This window comes from Colletes latitarsis, chromosome 7 (assembly GCF_051014445.1).
Source record: "Colletes latitarsis isolate SP2378_abdomen chromosome 7, iyColLati1, whole genome shotgun sequence".
NCBI classification, from domain to species: domain Eukaryota; kingdom Metazoa; phylum Arthropoda; class Insecta; order Hymenoptera; family Colletidae; genus Colletes; species Colletes latitarsis.
The window spans coordinates 5,547,218-5,569,997 of record NC_135140.1 but is presented as its reverse complement, the minus strand read 5'-3'; the positions used below and the strand labels follow the sequence as shown (position 1 = coordinate 5,569,997).

Sequence of the window (22,780 nt, the reverse complement as noted above, 5' to 3'; positions counted from 1 at the left end):
CTGACAACGTATAACGATTACGACTGGCTACTGTTAGCCTTTCCCAGCATCTGCTGGCCTCTGCTGACCACCGCTTATATTTCTGACAACGTACAGCATCTCCCAACGTCAGCTGACCATTGTCGATCACTGCTGACCGTTGCTGACAACTTGTGACATGATATAATATAATATAATTTGTTTATATGTATTAAAGTTTCGTATAATGTAAATTTATGTCAATAAATGATATAATTTAAAAGATTTCTATCTGTTCTCATAATTTTTTACCGTTCTTTCCCTCTCCAAATCATTCCCTTAGTTATATAAGACTCGATCGACACTCCGTATCTTTAAAAATTTTCTAAGTTCTTCGAAAAGATTTCAAATCTCCCGCCGCCAGAAAATTTCTGCGAATTCCTGGAAATGACGTCATTTCTAAGAATTCCTGAAAATTCTCGGAATCCCTGAAACTTCTCGGAAACCCTGAAACTTCTCGGAATCCCTGAAATTTCTCGGAAATTTCAGGCAGCGGCAAAAATTCCGGCCTGAATTTTTCGGCAAAAATTTTAAAGAGGCCCCCCCTGAAATCTTTCCCGGGAACTTTGCAATTTTTCTGGAAGAACATCGCAGCAAGCCTCTCCCCCCCTGACAAGCCCGTCAACCACCAGGTGCCTCGTGCTAGCTGTGGGACTTTGAAATTTTTCCGCCAAGCGTTTGTTGTCTTCTGCCAGCCGTGGAACTTAGAAATTTTTCTGGAAGATCGTCGCTCTGGCCCCATCTCCTCTCTCTCCTGGTAGTCCACCATCCGCCATTGTTGTTGTTGTCTCCTGCCAGCTGTGGAACTTAGAAAATTTTCGGGAAGGAACATCCTGAAAATTTTGCTGCGACACCCCCCCCCCCCCCACTGGGTGGGAGACCGCCAGCCAGACCTGGCCGGACTCCCACTCCCCTCCCCTCCAGGGGAGGACCAGCTCCTGCCGGCTCCGCTGCTGCTGCTAGATGTTGCTGCTAGGAAGGCATGTCATGAAATGGCCCATTTAGAGTTGGGTTAACGAGTGTATATATAGAAACGAAGGCTCGAGCGAGCGCTTGTGAGAAAGCCCAGGCGGCGGCAGATTTGAAATCTTTCCGCGGAACTTTGAAAATTTTTGCCTCTGGCAGCTAGTACGCGGAGCTACCGTTTACCTATCGACCATAGCTATGGCGCTGACGGTTTCAGGTCCATTTTAGACTTGAAAATTTTTATCTCTGGCAGCTAGTACGGGAGCTGACGTTTACTGAATGAATGAATAAGTATCTCTAATCGACCATAGGTCAGGCGTTGACGGTTTTATGTCCATTTTAGACTTTGTTATCACGAGGACATGAAATGGGAAGGGGTGGCACGTATCTTATAAGTAAGGGAATGGTTTCGAGAGTAAATGAAAGGTAGAAATGATGAGAACACATAGCATTCTTTGAAATTATATCATTTATTACCATAGATTTACATTATACAAAACTTTAATACATATAAACAAATTATATTATATTATATCATGTCACAAGTTGTCAGCAACGGTCAGCAGTGATCGACAATGGTCAGCTGACGTTGAGAGATATTGGCAGAGGCCAGCTGACGTCGGGAGATGTTGGCAGAAGCCAGCTTAGGCCAAGAGATGTTGGCAGAGGTCAGCGGAGGCCAAAAATATAAGCGGTGGACAGCAGAGGCCAGCAGATGCTGGGAAAGGCTAGCAGTAGCCAGTAGTAATCGTTATACGTTGTCAGAAGTAACAGGAGTGGTCAGCAGCGGTCAGCAGAGGCCAGCGGAGGCTGGCAGACGTTAGTAGCAATCGTTATACGTTGTCAGAAATAACAGGAGTGGTCAGCAGCGGTCAGCAGAGGCCAGCGAAGGCCTGTAGGAAAATACAAAAGTACATGTAGTCATGCCTTGTGCCTCGTACTCTCTATCTTATACTTCACGTAAAAAGGGGTTTAAGTGGGTAAAACAGTTTTATGGCATCACCTGTTAACTCAAGTTTGCCACGAGTAGAGGCATGTAGAGACCAGCAGCGGTCAGCAGAGTCCAGCGGAGGCAGGCAGAAGTCAGTAGTAATCGTTATACGTTGTCAGAAATAACAGGAGTGGTCAGCAGAGATCAGCAGAGGCCAGCGGAGGCTGGCAGATGTCAATAGCAATCGTTATACGTTGCCAGAAATTCCAGGAGTGGTCAGCAGCGGTCAGCAGAGGCCAGCGAAGACCTGTAGGAAAATACAAAAGTACATGTAGTCATGCCTTGTGCCTCATACTCTCTATCTTATACTTCACGTAAAAAGGGGTTTAAGTGGGTAAAACAGTTTTATGGCATCACCTGTTAACTCAAGTTTGCCACGAGTAGAGGCATGTAGAGACCAGCAGTGGTTAGCAGCGGTCAGCAGAGGCCAACGGAGACCAGCAGAGGCATGCAGAGACAAGTAGAGTCCAGCAGGAGCAAGCAGTAACAAGTAGTAATCGCTATACGTTGTCGGAAGCATCAGGGGTGGTCAGCTGTGGTCAGCAGAGGCTAGCAGTGGCAAGCATTAGCAAGCAGAGTCCAGCAGGGGCAGGCAGTAGCAAGTTGTAATCGTTATACGTTGTCAGAAGTATCAGGAGTGGTCAGCAGCGGTCAGCAGAGTCCAGCGGAGGCAGGCAGAAGTCAGTAGTAATCGTTATACGTTGTCAGAAATATAAGCGGTGGTCAGCAAAGGCCAGCAGAGGCTGGGAGAGGCTAACAGTAGCCAGTCGTAATCGTTATACGTTGTCAGAAATAACAGGAGTGGTCAGCAGCGGTCAGCAGAGGCCAGCGGAGGCTGGCAGACGTCAGTAGCAATCGTTATACGTTGTCAGAAATAACAGGAGTGGTCAGCAGCGGTCAGCAGAGGCCAGCGAAGGCCTGTAGGAAAATACAAAAGTATATGTAGTCATGCCTTGTGCCTCGTACTCTCTATCTTATACTTCACGTAAAAAGGGGTTTAAGTGGGTAAAACAGTTTTATGGCATCACCTGTTAACTCAAGTTTGCCACGAGTAGAGGCATGTAGAGACCAGCAGCGGTCAGCAGAGTCCAGCGGAGGCAGGCAGAAGTCAGTAGTAATCGTTATACGTTGTCAGAAATATAAGCGGTGGTCAGCAGTGGTCAGCAGCGGTCAGCAGAGTCCAGCGGAGGCAGGCAGAAGTCAGTAGTAATCGTTATATGTTGTCAGAAATATAAGCGGTGGTCAGCAGAGGCCGGCAGATGCTGGGAAAGGCTAGCAGTAGCCAGTAGTAATCGTTATACGTTGTCAGAAGTAACAGGAGTGGTCAGCAGCGGTTAGCAGAGGATAGCGGAGGCTGGCAGACGTCAGTAGTAATCGTTATACGTTGCCAGAAATTCCAGGAGTGGTCAGCAGCGGTCAGCAGAGGCCAGCGAAGGCCTGCGGAGGCTGGCAGACGACAGTAGTAATCCAGTTTGTCCGAAAGATCTAGTCGCCTTTCCATAATAGATCGATTTCTAGAAATAGAAATCAATTTACCAAGGGCAGTGTCGATTCGGTCCGAAGATCTGCTGCACGGTTCAGCATCGCGTCGCGTCGCGTCTCTAACAATTTAGCTTCATCCCTTTCTAAAAAAGATAATTACTTGGTATTTAGACTTAAGTCCCTAGCGTAGTCGCGTGTCCTGCCAAGTAATTATGTTACAAGGAGCTTCTCTTTCACTCGTCTCCCGTCCCCTCCGATTATAACTGCTTCCATGTAGAAAGCAAGTGATCGGCCGATTAGCTGGCCCGAAGGGTCAGTTGCCGTCCTCTAGTGAGACGATCCAAGGGAAAGGGTATTTCGGCCTTAGAGGGGATCAGGGACTGTTCCTGTCTACGGTAGCCCCAACTCAGGATCCCTCTTTCTGTTGGACATCCCGAGTTGGGTCCAGTTGGCTCCCAACAGGATGCTTGGGGGAAATGGGGAACCCGTGTCGGGTGCGTCGATTCCCTTCCCCTTCGATCGGACTTGCCAAGAGGCAACGAGCTGACTCTTTTGACCTCGCTATTCGGTTCGCGTCTCTCGTTCATTGCACTATTGCATGGTGCATCGCGTCGTATCGCGTCGCGTCACCCACGATTGAGTTTCGTTCCTCTTTTAAACAAAATAATTACTTGGCATGACTAATCTAGTTTCTAAGGCTGTGAAAGAGAGATCGATGGAACTTTGATTCCATCTATCTCCCTTCGGGTCTCCACTCGCAGCAACTTCCTCGTGGTGAGACCTGGTAATCGGTGTCACCCACGATAGAAAAGTTATTCTTCGTGGGTAACACCAAGCTAATGGCTGCGAATTTAGAATTGTTTCTTGATATAATAAACGAATTTAGATTTATAGTCAGGCAGGTGTTTAGTTAACCATTATGTTAGACAGGTTATTTGTATTTGAAGACAAATTCTTTCAACTCTCTTCGTTGGTTGTGCATCTTTCATTGGTTGCACTTTCGTTTGTTGCTTCCTCGACCAACGATCGTTAGTCACAGAAGCTCTTTATTAATGGAGGGTGGGTCTCCATTCGCAGTAACCTCCTCGTGGCGAGACCTGGATAATATTATTTAGCGTAATGCAATTATTAATTAAAAACTGAATAATATTAACAAATTGGCTGCGATCCGCCTTGCATAGGTCATCATAAATATAGGGCTTCTTCGCTGGGTTACTTTTGATTCTCATTGATTTATCAAAGATTCTAGAGTATTGTCTCAGACGAGATATACGAGTAGATCTTTCACCCAATGTATTTTTTCGGCCCATTTTTATAGGGTCTCGAAACCCCATTACCATTTTCGTGTCATTCGCAACATTACCAACAGATTCAGAAATGAATTTTAATCCCTTCCCTAGTCAACTCACATGTATTTACGCACACACTACAGCTGTCTGCCTATCAATACTAATTTAGTGAATAGTTTCTCAACTGACCGCCATCCATGAGAAGAGGACGCTAAAATCACCTCCGAATTTTCAGGTCGGTATGGCAGTCAGATTCGACCACGAAAGTCCGTAAGTTGTAAGGTCTACTCGTATACCTCGTCTGTGATTTTAGCGTCCTCTTCCCGATTACGATTTTTCAAAATCAAAATACTTTAAGGTCAAAAATTAATAAATTAAAACGAGAGTCCACTCTTTGCCAGTATCGTGCACGCTGTAGCGTTCTTCAATAAGAAGTGTTCTTATTTTTGTAATATGAACAAAACAGAAGAATTAATTGTTGCAGAAATTAATTAATAATGATTTTCCTCGAATTTCTAAAATAATTATATCTCTAGTTAGTGTTCTCGATTTATTCCAGCAAATTACTAAAACATTTGCACGTTTCCATACAGTTCAGAATAGAATAGATAAAGAAAATCACTGTTAGAACCTAACAAGGATAGAGAATCAGGAATGAAAAGCACCAAGGAATAGTAGATATAGTATATTCAACTTTAACTAGTATCTCATAATAATAATAATAATAATAATAATAATAATAATAATAATAATGTACGTATGTATAGTCGTATAGACAATGCCGGCGCGAATGTACAATATTTGACAGTTGAGTAATTACGCACGATTCGTTAAAATAGTGTTAGCGCTTACATATATCGTATATATTATTAACGTTACTCTTATGGATAACGCATACATCGTACTTCGGTTCATCCTTCGTTTCATTGATGCTCGATCGTTCCACTCCGCGGAAACAGATCGATCTTTCGAACACTCGTCTCGCAACCGTGCATCGTTTACTTGAATTCTCTGCAAAACGAAAATGTCGGAGGATGGACCGCAGGGGAAATGTACAGTTTGCAAGCTCGACTAATTGATTAAATAAGATCTAAGAGTGTTGCTTGAATCCTCGTGAGCGCGCTAGCCACGTTCTCGTTCATTGGAAGGACAGTTTGCAAAATATCTTCGCCGCGGAAAGGATCTGTCGCGTTTGAACGATTAATCGTAAATATCGAGAATCGTTATGTCCCCGTTAGATCAATCGTAAACGATAAAACGTCACGGACGATCGACGAGCATCGATATCACAAACGCTCGATCGTCCCTTTTTCGTAGTTGTATTTCTTTTTGTACTGGCTGTGTTTCGGTCATTTTTATAGATCTTCCGTTGATCTTCGAAGAAAGTGTTAAGGCTTAAATAATAATTTACGTTCGGTCTGTTCCGTTATTCCTCGTTCGGAAATGCGATAAAAAATTGCGATTAAAACTCTATTTGAAATCATACTTCAAGCTGTTTCTGAAACGTTTGCGAAGAAATGGATATCACTACGAGTCCCATAAGTATATTTCATTTTTACACAATAATGAGTATTAAATAGGTATGTATCTAATACATACGTCTATCGTTTTTCAAACTTCATCTATCGATACACGAATTGCGTTGTTTTACACGCTAGGACCGAAACTCTTCGATTTCTAACGTATCGAAGCGAGAGAGAGAGAACGATGGTTCCTATTAAATAGATACGTGTCAAGCATAAAAATTTCTTAACTAACTACGGACTAGTTCGCGTGCAATTCCGTATCCTAAACGCTAGAGGCGGTCCTGACGCTATTTACAGAATTATTAACAGGCTTAGTTCGGCGCAGATCTCCTGTATAATTAGAAAATAGTCGTAGAGAAGGCAAAAGAAGTAGCACACCCACCGGTAACGTCACGTTACCATTTATAATCGCTACGATATTTCTATTAATAATTTTCTTACGTAACATCTACCTACTTTACAATCCTCTATTTACGTTCTAAATTATATTTTACAAGTTTCCCTCTCTGCACGGTAGCCGTAAAATTTGAAAACAATTAGTCGTCGATTATTCTACGAATCAAGACTTTCAAAAAGTGTTAGGATCGTGTGACCAGTATCAAAATCCTACGCCAGGTTGAACACGCGAAACTATAGACTAATCGATTATTATTAACGACGCTAGTGTAGAGAATACTAAGGTCAAAGAGTATTGCTGAGTTTGTTGCTCGATCTGTCTCCTACTTTCACGCTTTGAGTCCCAATCGTGCGTACAGAGCGCAAAAATTCTAGTTTTGAAAATCATCCGAAAATACAGCACGAGCCACAGCAGCCAGCCGCCATGATAAATTTATTTTTTTATATTAGAAAATGTCTCAAAGATAAATACGATTTATTTAATTTCTTGTATAATATGGAATAGATTACTAAAATTCTGAGTATGTGTTCGTTATTTATTAAAAATGACTTTTCTTCGGGCTCGAGACTATGCGAAAAAGTATGAAATTATTAAAGAAAATTAACAAATTTGTTAAATTATGAGAGTATAGAAATTAATTTAGGCGCCAAGCTGCATGGACTCTCTGTATAATGAGATCCTTCAGGTGCAATTAAACAAAGTGCGTTTATTGAAAGTTTATTGCGTTAGGTTAAGAAACGTAGCTTCGATATGCATTTCGAGATATTTTAAAAAAAGCTTCTGCAGGTACGCAAGTTTCAACATTCTAGAAAGAAGATGGGAGATTTTACAGGTATCGATATACAGGTTGTTTCTTAAAAGTGGACGTAACCTCGACGATGAATTCAAAATACAGAATTATATTTTCTATGGGGGTACCAATAATTCTCGTTTCAGAGACAATATAACATAAATATGTCACCAAAAACCTTTTATCTAAATCTGAAAATTGGACTTCGATAATACTCTATGTTGATACGCGAACTAATAATAAATGAACCATTTATAAAAGTTTCTTCTCGATATTATTGTTAAGTATATTCACTCTTAAAGTTACGTCCAGATTTTACGAAACACTTTGTACACTCCAAGATATATAATATAAAAGAAATAAAAACTTTTATACACGTTCCAAAATTGTACACGTTAATCAAGAGAGTTTATACTTTATAGGAACATATTATAGTTTGCTCTATATTCTAAGATTTTACAAAGACGAAAGTATGCAATATTGTTACGAAACAATATTATTAATTTCCATTCGTGAATACGAATTATCGTAACACGGTAATCGATAGACGATTTCGATAATACGATGAACCGAACGGAAGCTTGTACGCTGATTGATTTATTTCCACGAATCCCGGCTCATCTCCGATTATCCAAAATCACTCTCCGTTAATGATCTTGGCCCCTGTTTAACCGAATAAGACACGTGTCTCGATACACGTGCGCGACAGAGATGCGATTTTAGGTAGAATCGATATTCCCGTAGCGAATTTAAATCGTTCGTTCGAAACCAGTTAACCGTCGATATTCTGAAAATACACAGCCAGTGCAAAATATTCGCCATTCGCAGCGACCAGGCTGGGGATTGTCAAATTATTCTCGTCGACGCATCGATCCCTTCGATCGCTATGTTTATCGAGTGACAGTACAGTTCGTTACTTTTATGCATGTTGGTTCAGACTATCCAAATAAACGATGTTACTTGAAAGCAAAGTTTCGAGAATAAGTTCTCGTAACTCGTTCGTTGGTTTCGTGTCGTAAATTTTGATTCAAATTTTTATTCTGAGAGAATCAGTGGTGGATCATTTAAAAATGATAGAGTATAGTTGGTACAATACGTTGCACCAACAAATTTATGCATATTGGTACAGATTATCCAAATAAACGATGTTACTTGAAAGCAAAGTTTCGAGAATAAGTTCTCGTAACTCGTTCGTTGGTTTCGTGTGGTAAATTTTGATTCAAATTTTTATTCTGAGAGAATCAGTGGTGGATCATTTAAAAATGATAGAGTATAGTTGGTACAATACGTTGCACCAACAAACTTATGCATATTGGTACAGACTATCCAAATAAACGATGTTACTTGAAAGCAAAGTTTCGAGAATAAGTTCTCGTAACTCGTTCGTTGGTTTCGTGTCGTAAATTTTGATTCAAATTTTTATTCTGAGAGAATCAGTGGTGGATCATTTAAAAATAATAGAGTATAGTTGGTACAATACGTTGTCTATAATTTAAATAAAATTTTATCTCTGATGGCAGAGTCTTGCAATAATTTTAATGAACCGATTAACGTGTAAGTGTGTAAGTGTATCGTTATGCTATAATGTATTATACTAAATTAGACAGAAGGCTTATCCTTAAACTTACCCCTCAAGTAACAGGATTTATTGGAGCCATCTGAGCACATTAACCATGCGATGGTTTTCGAATATGAGGGATTTAAATGCCAACTGGTGCAAGTTCCTAATCGATTGAAATTTTTTCAAACTTATTGTATAAATAAATTTTCATCGATAGTACACTACCTACAGCGTAGTATTGGGTATAATTTCCAAGCTACAATAAGTTATAACCGGAAAATTATAATTTATAAAGTATAATTAACAAACGTAAAATATTTGGTTCCTCGAAACGTAAAGTTAAACGATTCTAAATTGATCGCTTTATCTTACGCGAGAACATATGTACAACTTGCAAATGATAACTAGTAAAATAAATTTACTAATATGAAACGGAATGTACACGAAATAAACTAAAAACATTAACTTATATTAGAGTGGTACTATTAATTAATTAAAGCTTCCTCGTATACAATAATTTAATACTTAGATTCGACTAGGAAAACGTTAATGCTACTTTCCTACAGTCAATTTAGAATCGTTCAACCGTTACTGTTATCAGAGACTAAAAAGTTTTTATTCTACAGTCGCATCGAATTTCAAACATTTTGCAAACCCGATCAAAGTTTTTCGTTTCTTACAATTTTATTGCTGAAAGCATTTACCGTCCCACTGTTTGTAAAGATCTTTTTAAGGATATAAACGCCATTTAGCTTCTCCACCCCTCGATCTTAAGCGAAGTTATTGATCCAGCATAATCGCTAACGTAGCAGTCAATTTTTTCATCGCTGGGATAATCGTTTATTCGCAATTGGTAACTAGACAGTAGTAGTAAAAACAGTATTATTCAGCGCGTGTCGAATCGATCCCGAAAAGCTGGATAAGTTTCATGGTTTCCGCGATCGTTTCGACAGTTTATCGTTAAAAAGTCAACAGTACTGTTCGACGAGCTACTGCTAACAGATAGTAGAGGCAACTACGGTGATATGATTGAGTTTCGTTCATCCTATTCCCGTAGCTTCAAACGATTTGGTCGTGAGCCCTCTCTGCGACCATTCTTTCCCTCCCGGTGAATTCGACGTCTCTTGCGCCGTAGATCCCCCCTAGCCACGCTTTTGATGGCCTTTTACTACAAAGCCCTAAAAGGCATTGTCGCATCGGATTCACTTTGAGAGTCTGAAATGCAGCTGTTGCATTCGATTTCGTTCCCGACAACTAAAATTGCACTATTACGACAAATTTCGTTCGGGGTCATAAAATTTCAACATTTTGAATACGCCTCCTTTTCAAAAAGTGCCTTTGGAAATTGTATTTTACCCGAAAAAGAAAGAAATAAAAAATACGCCTAATGAATGTTAGAAAATCCTTAAAATTTCTTTTGAGAATCGATCAAATAATAAATGTTCGTATCCGCTTCTCGTTGAAAATTAGAAATACATTTTAGGGTCAAGTTTGAGACGAAAGTTAGGAATTCGCTTCCAGAATCAGAGATGTCTTTTGAAATTGAATATTTTTACAAAATTAGAATCGTGTAGGTAATCTCATTACATTTGCGATTATTTCTATGAAGCAATTGCACTGTAATTACTTGGTAATTACTTGGTAATTACGTGGTAATTATTATTTAATTGCCGCGTAAGCATAATCGTGTATCGTTAAGCCGCGCGCTTACTATATAATTACAAGGCAATTGCACTGTATAATTAATCGTGGCAAATGTAATCAGATTATAGTTTGCTCGACGCTGATTCATAATACACGCGATACTAGTTTCGACGCAGATGAATATATTGTAACAGTATTAATCATTTTACTCTTTAATATTTCACTTATGATTTAGGCTGAAATGTTTCTTAAAATTTCTTAAAATCAATTTTTGCGTTAAACGTGGGCGTTGTTACCCTTCTTTTTACTAAAATACAAATATACAGCTCGCGTTTACGATAGACGATATTCTGTTAAAATTTTATGCGAAATTAATTCGAATTTCATGATAATATCTTGCTAAGATTGTCATTCGAGCTACGCGGTAAAAATTTCCAGGAATATCGAGATTAAAACATCGGCGATAGAATTGCAACTTGTATATCAGAATTCGTTTCTGTACATTGTAATTTATTTTCTGAAACAACTTGATATTCTATGTATTCTAAAAAGCGTTTTTCCCAAAAATATGAGTCAGCGATCGAAAAGAATTATATTTGAAAACCACAACGCATCGAAGTGGACCATGCTTGTCGAGTTTCCCTCGACAGATTTTAATTAGTATTTAAAATAGTATTTAACGAGCATGGCCACCCTTCGATTATCCAGTTTCGTTACGAATACACGTCTTTAAGATTAAATCGTTCCGTAAGATGCAGTTAATTGCACAAAAGAGATAGTTCGATCGAAAAATATAAAACGTAGATTCGTTCTGTAAAAAAATACATAGGTCCACCCTTCGAAGGGCCACGATATGGCGATTGTAGATTCTCGTTTCCATATTTCTTTGTAAAAATAATTCTTTGGTTAATATTTCGCGTTACGATGTCCCACGACACGCGATAAAAAAACGAAGGAACGTTTCGCGTAATAAATATAGCAAATGAAATTTCTTTTATAATAAATGTAACAGAAACGATAAACGCTACACGATTTGTACGACTACCACAAGTATTCCAAAGTTTCGAGCTGAAATTGCGATCTATAGAGATCCGAGAAGAGAGGCCAGTCTACGCGAACGAACCTGAATCACTTTTAGAGCGACTATAGACTAAAATCGAACGTTATCACATAGTCTAATTGCAGGCTGTAAGTACAGCGGAATTTTCGTAAGCGTAATTCATGAAACTAATTGCTTTACTCGTTCCTTCGTATACTGCAAGGAGCTATGAAAAATTCCCCCGAGCGTTACTGAACGTTTCACAAATTTTAGAATTTTTTTTCATGACTATGCACGCTTAATTTAATTTTTCATACCCATGTTTACAGTATGCAACATGCAATACGAGAGTATTGTCGAATTTTGTTAATATGTAAATTTGATTTCTGGTTAATGGTTATCAATTCGGTCAAACACATTTTAAGGGTGACAGTAACAGAAATTAATTAAACTGTAAACAAAAATAGAGATTCTGAGAGTCGCGTTTCTTTCTTAAATTAAAAGTATGGAGAAACAAGAAAGAAGGAAAACCTATGGTTTTGACAAAAAAAAAAAAGGCAATAATTTTAGGTTCCTTTAATTTCAAATCAGAGGCATTTTCTCCAGCTCCTCGATATACGAGTGTGTTACTACTTTAGATATTGCATTTATATAATTCTTTCGAGATATTTAATAGTGTTTTTACAATTCCAATCTTAACGCTTTGCGCACGGCTTTTTAACAATTTTTGTACGTTTAACAAAAAATGCACGTCTCTTTTAATACGTTTTGAGGAAACTGAAAAGAAAGAAGCGTTGCATTAAGTTTGGGATATTTTCGTGTCCATTCATTTCCCTCGAGATATTTCCTTCGCCATAGAATATTTATACATTCAAATATTTTTAATACTCAGAAGTCATTTTTGCACGCCTTTTCAGTTCTTTAAATTTATTAAGCGAAATCGTTAAAATAATGTTAAATACCAACGACGAAAGAAAGAAATGTTCCTCTTTAAGAAAATTGCTTTGAGAACCGTGTTTCGTAATGCTTACGAACAAAGATGAATTTGCGAAAGGAATACAGATGATTACATCTAGAGTAAGATAAGAAATTAATTTATAACGCGAATTTATGATATAACACAAAATTAAGTAAACGAACGAGCAAAGAAAGTTCGATCTAAAAATCAGAGAATGATAAATTAAATAAATGTGACGATGTTAAGCCTGTCACAAATTCTAGTAATAATAATGGCTAATATAATAAATTCTAAACGTTTAATGAATGGAAGGGTCAAACAACAATCAATGGAGACGTGCTTCCGAGTTAATTGAAAATGTTAGATGCAGATGCATGCGATTGGCGTGTCATTAAATGTTCCATGTTGAAAGTTAAAAAAAAAATCTGTGAATTCGAGAGGTGCAAAAAAACTTTGAACCGTCGTTATTCATCGTTAGAACAATTCTTCGATCCAAACTCCGATCGAACTAAATTTTTCTTAATTACAACATAACGAGTTTTGCACTCCATTGCATTTCTTCGTTTAAAGAATTTCACTTTACACTCTATATTATTAAATGCATATTGTTTGGTACTATTCCTAACATACATAATCAACAAAATTGATAAAACAATCTTGAATTGACACCAAGAAATTATTAATATAAATTGAATATTTAACTCCTTAATAAAACGCGACTATGTGTATCTTTACAAAATTGAGAGCAACAAAGTTTTAAATGTAATTAATTAATTTGTTCGCTATCTACGACTCGGATATTTTATTTACAACAAAAAACACGATGGTTGATTATTTTTAAAGTCGATATGCAAAGCGTTAAGTGCATTAAAAGTTAGACTCTCTCTCTCTTTCTAATTTCAATCGAATATATGCGAATATTTGTATGTTTATAAGAAGTATACATGCGTATATACGTACACGATATATTTGTACACGCATATTATCGTTAAAAATCGTATTACAGGTATTTTCGGCCGATTCGCGAACACTACTTGCTTCTCAAGATTCTCGCGACGATATTTTACGATTCTCGTCAACTTACGTCGATATATTATAGACACGTAACTTCACGACAATCGTGAAATCTCATCGCTCGTCTCTATATATAATAAATATACTTTTTATACATAATTTTATATTTTTCTTTACACTTCGAAACATCTCTATATTCGGATAATATCTAGTCACCGATAAATAATCAAACTCCGCAAACAAAAATACCTACTTTCGAAGCGTATTTCCTTCTGCAAGAATCGTCGACTCGATTCGCGTAAAAGCAAAAATTTACGAGTTTCGTCTAATTTAATTTCCGATACTCTATATCGCCTTTCATTTTCGATACTTTTCTTCTTTTTTTTTTTAATCACTACAAATTTGATGAGCATCTTTCGTGAACACTACCGTACTACACGAATATACATATTAATATTTAACGCGCGACTTTTCGTTCCAAGCTTCTTTCGTGGGCCACGAACGTAACGATTTATTTTGATTTTATCGACTTTGTTCGTTGATGATTCGGTAAATTTTAATAGGATTGTTAGAATGATAATTGTGATGAAAAAAATGGTCCTTTTTCTCGATGTCAATGTACTGTACGAAGAAAGAAAAAGTAATCTCGGATTAAAAAGTTTGCTTGAAAAGGTACACGTTTAATTATTTTTCGCGATGCAAAAGAATCGTGTCAGACTTTGATATTTGTATTTAGTATTGATATTTCTTCTTATGATAAAATTTATATACCTATAGACCACTTATTGAGTATATTATATATGTAGTCTATATTTGTGAAATCTGTCTGAGAAAAAGAAGATCGATAAATCGTTACGCCTGAGACCCGTAGTGATGGGACCAATTCTATCGATACGTATCAATTCCTAAATCTTAAACCATTCTATTTCATCATATTCTAGAATCGTTCTTCCATTACAATCACTGATGTCAAATTTCTTACCTTTTCCTTAATATTTGAAAGATTGTCGAGCGTTATAATTGCTTCTTTTATTTCTGACGAGTCGCGTAATTAAAAAGACATCAAATCTATATGGATTGATCAGTAATTTCCAAATCGTTTCGTAATCCTTAAGATAATTTGATAGAAAAGTATCAATTTCTAAGGTAAACGTATCGATGGTATCAAAGTACTCGATCCCATCACTAGTGACCCGTTTCAGATTTTCTTTAAATTGTTTGAGGAAAAGTACCCTCGTCGAATTTTACTCGCGATTCATCATTTCCAGCATCTGTATTGTACATCCCTTTCTCGCGTTTCTCACGATTCGATAACCGATTCCAGGCACACTGAATTTCTCAGTGTCTATGGAGCAATTCAAGAAACAACGTGACAGAACGAAGTTAAAGCGAAGCTACGAAAATACAATCCTCCGTGAGTATATTGTCAGGAAAAGAGGCCGTACAGTATAGAACAGTACAGTTTACGCGTACGAGAAACCGATGATAGCCAAAATGGCGTCGTCGCCAGATCTGGGCTCGAAATAACCTTATTCTCTAACATACGATTGCATTTTGTTTCTCAAAAATAAGTGGAACTTTGAAATTTTTGAACCTTTAAAAATATTGACTCGATCGTTACTTAATTCTCGTTTGAATCGAGAACCTAACGAAACGAATATTAGTCGAAATAATATCGTATCGAACAGAAAATCGAAGTATCAATTCGTTATTTCGAATTTTAATTTCAATTTGCCCAACGCTTCGATAAAGACGACTCGAGTTTCGACGAAGATTTCGTCTCTTAAGTTCATAGCTTCCTCGAAGCGTCAACGATCTCGTCGCAGTTACGTTTATTTTACAAGTTTTATAGTTAGTGTTCCCAGGTTCTCGTCGACGAGAATACGTGAACGTAAAATCGAAAAGGGTTCGAGTATTTGCCGATTTACAACGAGAGTCAATCGTGAAACGAAACATTATGTTTATTTATTGTTTGCACGCGTGTACGCGTACGTTGTTGATTGTCTCTACCCATGGTCGGCAATATAATCCAGCGATACTTCGTTAAAAGATCCGTGGAGCGTTAATTTTCGAAACGTAACGACTCTCTGAAGATCAGCGATGATTTTTCGGAGCCCGGTAATCTCGATTCGTCGCCTTGTTTGGTCGTTTGAAAGTTCGAAGGTAAACGGTACAGAGCTGTGAAGAACATTTCTCGTAAAACTTTTTCAAAACACACGAAAGATTTCGTTGACTCTTTCTTCTCCATAAGAATGGTAAAAAGAATTACCCATTGTAAATGAATCTTCGTTATAAAACATTTAATAAACAGATTAATAAACGAAGAAATTTAACTTTAATTAAACATAAATCAAAAGTTACGATTCAAGCTCGTTTTTCTTTCATCGAAAACTTAATAATTAAAAATTTTCCACATTTAATTCGTGTTTTCTGGATGTGATATTCGACGAGAAAGATTTTTCAAGCGCAGATAACGATGAACGTTCAGCGGCTTCGCTATACGAAAATGAAAAATTCTGTGCTGTACCTTCGGAGCCTATATTGCCATTATAGTTCCATACTCCTACGACGTTATTTACAACGCTAACTTACGCTAGATTCTATCACCGATATTTATTAATATTTATCAGTTGCGTCACAGTATAGTTAGTCGAGTGAGAGGCACCATAGAATTTTTTTTATATCGTACGTTTGTACGTGCTCGAGCGCGTTTTACAAGAGTATTTTTCGTTCCTCGACCAGGCAGAATTTGAAGGAAAACACTATCTATACTAAACGAGCGCACACCGGTGCCAGGAAATCGAATCTGTCGTTGCAAGAAACCAAGCTCGACGGAAAAGAATTTATAACGGTTATCCATTTGACTAGAATCTCATCCTTTATCCGTCAACGTTCATCTTTGACAGTTCGATGCGGAAACGTAATCTCTCAGAACGATCGAACGAACGTTCCAAATAAACAGTTTTCATTTTTCAATCGTCAAAATAAAATTCTGCCCAAGTTTGGTGCGTCTGCTTGGAAGGAATGTGCGCGTTTCATTGAAAATGGTTTCAAACGACAAGGAATGTGCTATAGTTTGCCTGTTAGGTTAAAAAAATACTCTTAAAAGTCGCTTCGCTTAAGAAAAACTTTCTCCTACCCTCGCTATAAGTATATATTTACAGAGTTACGTTGCGTTAGACTCTAATAATAATAATATAGTTTAGACAATAGATATTTTCAGTGCAATATTTCGCCCGACATTAAACGTTACCTTAATTAACAAGAGACTGGTCCTTCTCGCGCGGAGATCGATTGACCCTCGATCGTGTAGTCGAGATCAGAACGTTTCGTGACGCATGCCTTACGAAGAAAGACGTTCGTGCATTTCGAAAATTCACGTGCGTTCAATGCTTCAAACGGAAAATACTTCAAACGCTCCGGTTCTTTAACCATTCGAGCGTGAAACGTTCCATTTACAAACTTTTAAACGATCAGTTTGATAAGTTATGCGGCATTCGACCTGCCAAGAACGCGGTTAGGGTCGAAACGAGTCTCTCTTTCTGGAAAGTAAATTTTTCTCGACTTCTTTAATCGTCTGTTATTTTTTCTTATCGAACATTCACCCAAAGTATTATTGAAAGGTACATAGGCTTATTTATCATGTTTTAACGGTCGTTTCGAGAGATCTTAATTGATTTCTGGTATAATTGGGGCACCGAACTGCGTTTCTCCGCGCTCGAATGGTCAACGAAGAATGAAAAGTAGAAAAGGAAAGTTCTCCTTGCTCTACGACACACTCACATACACGCGTACACATGCACTCGCACACAGAATCGCTTAGAATTAGCACGACGAAATTCTGACGTGAGCTTACGCATATATCTTACGGTGTCGATAATATTACGGTTCTTTACGTGCCGTAACCGATAGCCTACGTAGAAAATATAAATGTATTTATATGCAGAATAAATCCGATATTCTCTTCTATTTCCCTCCTTTGTGTTTGCAATATGTACATCACCAATGGATTTATCCGTTTACTTCTGTATAGCTGCCGGTTCAAACGTGCGATTCTTTACAATTCTGTTCGTTCCTGAACGATACGTGTACAGTGGTAGTGTTCATCGTACTTCGTCAGGTGTCTACAGCGCGTTGAGTCGAGAAAAGCTTCTATCAACGTGTCTGAAAAGGCTCGATGCGAACGCTTGTAACAGAATTATCGGTTTCATCGAACCGATACTTTAAAAGTGTTTCGAAGATTAGAAGTAACCTTTAAAACGGTGTAGAAATTCCAAAATTCTGTACAAACGTTCTCGAATGGTTAAAGGTTTAGGCAAACTTTGTAAAAGTAGCAATTTTCCCTCGAAATTAAACAAAAATTCTTTTGAAACGTGTCGAGAAAATTTTTGTACACCCAGCATCATTAGTTCCTGACCTTTAAGGAAAATATAATGCTTTTTGCTTTTACTGCAAAGTCGCTATGAAATTCAGTATAATGTCTAACCTGAGTGCAGTTAACCTATGTTAATAGCTCTGTGGCATTATGAGTTTTAAAATAAAAACCAACGTCTATTTTAAGATACTCAATTTGTACTTTCCTTCTTCACAGATACATTTTGCTATTCTCTGTTCTGCAAATAAGGTATTCGATTAAAGAACAGTCGATTGTTGTCCAAATCAAATGGTAGAAACGATACTAGGCGTACAGATTATCAGAAACACTGATCGTGCTTCAACCAGCTGTAGAAACTTGACCGTGTATCTAACGAACACCCTGTACAGCTCAAGAATTAACCCTTCAGCATGGGGTGTTTGGTACTATCGACGCCGCGAGAAGTTGTCGAGTGAAAGGAATGCGAGTCTGATTGGTGCGAAACGACGACGCGGGTGGGGATGGGCGGAGCAATTCAAGCGTTCCCACGCCTCCTGTGGTCAACTTCTCGCGAACGCACAGTAGATGCTCAGCGACGACGATCTCGAAGCGCGCAAACTTCAAAGAATTGACTTTCAAAGGACAAACGACGCAGAATCCAAGGTTCGATTCGAATAAAATATTTGATTCGTTCCTTTTTCCTCCACGTTGAAAGGTTAACTGCCACTCGTATCGAAGACCGATAAATTCGGCGAGGTTCTGTCGCGGCGCGCGAATGGAAACGAGCGTTCACAGCGAAGAGGGGGAGATGCGACCGTAAAAAACCGGGGAGAACCGTACGAGGATATTTTTTTATTTAAGCATACTTTTGTTTTGTTTTGTTTTCTTTTTTTTCTCTTTGCTCGGCAAGTTCCGCGTTTGTGCTAGAAATTGAAAAAATCGATCAAAGTACGAGTATAAGTAAGTAAGAATAACTCGACACCGCTTTTGTACAACGCGCGACCCATCGATTACACACGCTCGATCTTAAAGTCCGTGATTATTAATTAAGGCTTAATAATTGATCGTTATTACCAGCAGAGACTAGAAGTTACGTTACGATAAGCCTATTTAGAGATATATCGTCTAGGAAGTTATTATTTTTTTTCTTCATTACTTGCTTATTGTTCCTCTCTATTACTCCTAGTTGGCCCGATTGATGTTCCCAATACGTTTGCATCCGTTCTTCCATCGTTACACGGAGACAGCCTCGATTAGTTCTCGTTACGAAACTACCAAAAACCCCCTACGTTTTCTATGTAAACCACGTTCGTTTTCAGCGAATCCCTCGATTCGCCTTTGATATCCAGGATCGACGATCAAGCGTCGTTGAGTCGCTGGGATGCCGAGGAATACGTTTTACTTTTCACGAAACTCGATGCTGCCGCTTCGCGTGCGTCGCCTTCTATTTTCGTCCCAAGAGAAAAATCGTTCCTGTGCGTTTAGCGTGATCATTTTGCGAATGGTTCCTCGAGGACCACCGGTCCTACGGCTGCGGAAGTATCCAAACGACGATGCATTCTCCCGTGGACTCGAAACAATCTTCGACCTTTGCTCGAATCGCAGTAGAATTCTCTTAGAGAATCTTGGACCTCCGAACTTCTTCCGACAAGGTGAATAATGTCAAAGGAAACGACATAGCCAACAGAGAATTTTTTATTGTTACCCCTTTCATTGAATGATTCTACACATGGTCTCGCTATTTCAATTTTTATTCGCTCACTTTGCCCCCAAATTTTCTTCGACGGTTCAATTATGTTTAGAAATTTTAAATTTTGGTTGTTGAGAATTTTTATGGGATCCAGTTTGGTTTATTTGTGAGCTGATGAAGTCTCTCTTTGTTGAATGATTCTATCCGTGGACCCGCTATATCAATTTGTAATCATACACTTTGCCCCTAAACCTTCTTCGACGGTTTATTTATGTTTAAAACTTTTAAACTTTGATTTTTGAGAATTTTTATCGGATCCAGTTTATTTTATTTATGGGCTGATAAAGTTTCGAATTTCATTTTATGATCTTCTTAACGCCGTAGCCAAGAGAGAATTTTTTATTATCACCTTTTTCTCGGACTTTTCGTTGAACGACTCTATCCTTGGACTCGCTATTTCAATTTTTAATCACACTGCCCTTAAACTTTCTTCGATGCTTGATTTATGTTTAGGAATTTCAAACTTCGGTTTTTGAGAATTTTTATGTGATCCAGTTTATTTTATTTATAAGCTGATAAAGTCTCGAATTTCACGTTATAATCTTCGCCGGTAGAAAAGTTATATTAATGGCGCTTCAAGGTGCTGAACAATTAATGTATCTTCTCATAGAATTTTCATTTCTGTTAAGAATTCAACGTCTCCGCGGACATCGTTAATCTCCCAACGTTACCCCAGATCTTAATGAAATTATATGCAAGCTCGAAAGTTTCTTCGTTTTAATCTATATATTAAAATCACAAAGTTATTAATATCAAAACAGATGTAGGTTATACTCGTTAGCAATTTCCGTATCTGGATCAAGTTAAATTAATCGGCACGTCGTTATTCAGTGCGTTCAATTTCTTTATGTGTTGTTTTCCCGAATTCATGCATTCAGTTTTCAAAATCAAACGAAACAATTCCACCTAACGGATCGAATCGAGTCCCTCTCAGCGCGTTTCCTTTCATTTTCCTGTACTTGCGTCATCATTACACAATTTTAATCAACCCCGGCCGACGATCAATACCGGCGGATGTTGGGAAATTGAAATATGATCATATAAAACTCGAACTATCCAATCTTTCTAATTCCCATCCGTTTTCACGTTCGTCGATTCTTCGCCTCTTCCTCTGTTCATATTCTTGCACAACCGTCGAAACGAATTAAATAATTTAAACTAATTACCAAATCGATACGTCGACTATTCCCGTATCCTCGATCCTTCGTTTCCTTCCTTTCTGATTTGCTTCCGATACTTTATTTATCCATATCCGTCCGTTCTTTTAAATTTACGGATCCAGGTTGCAGTTTTAGCTTCCAAGTTGAATTTAAATCCACAGAATTACTCAATTTTCTTTCGTATTCATTCAGTTCGTATTCTCCTATTTTCAGGATTTGTTTATTCTTTTTTCGGAATCTTTCGATCTTTAAACCCAGTTGCACTCTCTGCTTTTATTTTACATTCCCATTGATTCTATTGTCGATTTCCAATGCTTCGTTCATTTCTGTCTTGCTTCGAAGGGACTCGTTTTGAACCATCATTCCACCTTTAAAACCAATCGTAAACTCTGATTTTACTTTACACCCCCATCGATCCTATTATCAATTTTCAACGGTTGGTACGTCTCTGTCTTGCTTCGAAGGACACTTTTTAGTCATTCAAGTTTCCTTTGAGTGGTTTTTCCACCTTTAACCCCAATCATAGCCAGTCTCAGATTTCAATTCACACCCCCATCGATCCTATCATTAACTTTCAACGCCTCGTTCGTCTCTGTCTTGCTGTGAAGGACACTTTTTAGTTATTCAAGTTTCCTTTGAGTCATCTTTCCACCTTTAACCCCAATCATAGCCAGTCTCAGATTTCAATTCACACCTCCATCGATCCTATCATCAATTATCAACGGTTGGTACGTCTCTGTCTTACTTCGAAGGACACTTTTTAGTCATTCAAGTTTCCTTTGAGTCGTTTTTCCATCTTCAACCACAATCATAGCCAGTCTCAGATTTCAATTCACACCCCCATCGATCCTATCATTAACTTTCAACGCCTCGTTCGTCTCTGTCTTGCTGTGAAGGACACTTTTTAGTCATTCAAGTTTCCTTTGAGTCATCTTTCCACCTTTAACCCCAATCATAGCCAGTCTCAGATTTCAATTCACACCCCCATCGATCCTATCATCAATTTTCACGCATCGTTCGTCTCTGTCTTGCTGTGAAGGACACTTTTTAGTTATTCAAGTTTCCTTTGTCATCTTTCCACCTTTAACCCCAATCATAGCCAGTCTCAGATTTCAATTCACACCCCCATCGATCCTACCATCAATTTTCAACGCCTCGTTCTTCTCTGTCTTGCTTTAAAGTGCATCGTTTGGTCGTCCAAGTTTCCTTTGAGTCATCTTTTCACCTTGCATCGTAATTTCGTCTCTCGAATGGAGCATTCTGGCCTCGTGTCTGCCTGAGAAGACCGACTCGTAACTGTCAGCCGCTTTTGCTGAGCATGCTCGGAGCGATGCTGGTTATGGTGACGCGGGGTAAAGTCCACGGGATTGCCGATGATCGCGAAACAGATGGCACTAGCTCGCCGGGGGCTTCTTGTTACACGTCGTCCTCTATACTCCTCAGGGGTATTTGTTGCTTTTGTGCTACCGCGTTCAGCACGTAGACCAGCTGGTCCAATTTCTTGTCCATCACGGACAACTGCGGACAGAAATTTCTATATAAGAATCAGTCCTCCCACCGCCCCTTTGACCAAAAACTGTTTATAGTCCGAGCAGAAACATTTTTTTTGGGATCGAACGAGATGGTTAATAAATTACAATCGCTGGTTGGGAGAGACGGAGCATTTTTATCCCCTCAGATCGTTTAACGTATTAATCACCCTTCGTCTCTGGAGCCAACAACGATGATTAATCAGGCGGATGTTTACGGGTGAGCAAATTTTATTCGCGAGGAACGAATGAAATTTTTCGAATTTCGAAACTTTGAATGGTGGTTCGAAACATTCGTTAATCGGGAATAAA

At 38.5% G+C, this 22,780-nt stretch overlaps 1 protein-coding gene across 5 annotated transcripts in view; it reads right to left on the bottom strand.

The window, feature by feature from the left end:
• Positions 1–7,587: 7,587 nt before the first annotated feature.
• Positions 7,588–22,780, bottom strand: part of Kcnq (KCNQ potassium channel) — a 98,249-nt gene continuing 83,056 nt past the window's right edge. For 4 of the 5 annotated variants that reach the window (XM_076768334.1, XM_076768335.1, XM_076768336.1 and 1 more), the window contains one exon: positions 7,588–22,457. In XM_076768334.1, coding sequence (XP_076624449.1) covers positions 22,356–22,457 — 102 coding nt within the window. In that variant the 3' untranslated portion in view covers positions 7,588–22,355. The remainder of the gene's footprint in view (positions 22,458–22,780) is intronic. The other variant, XR_013079963.1, reaches the window with a different exon arrangement.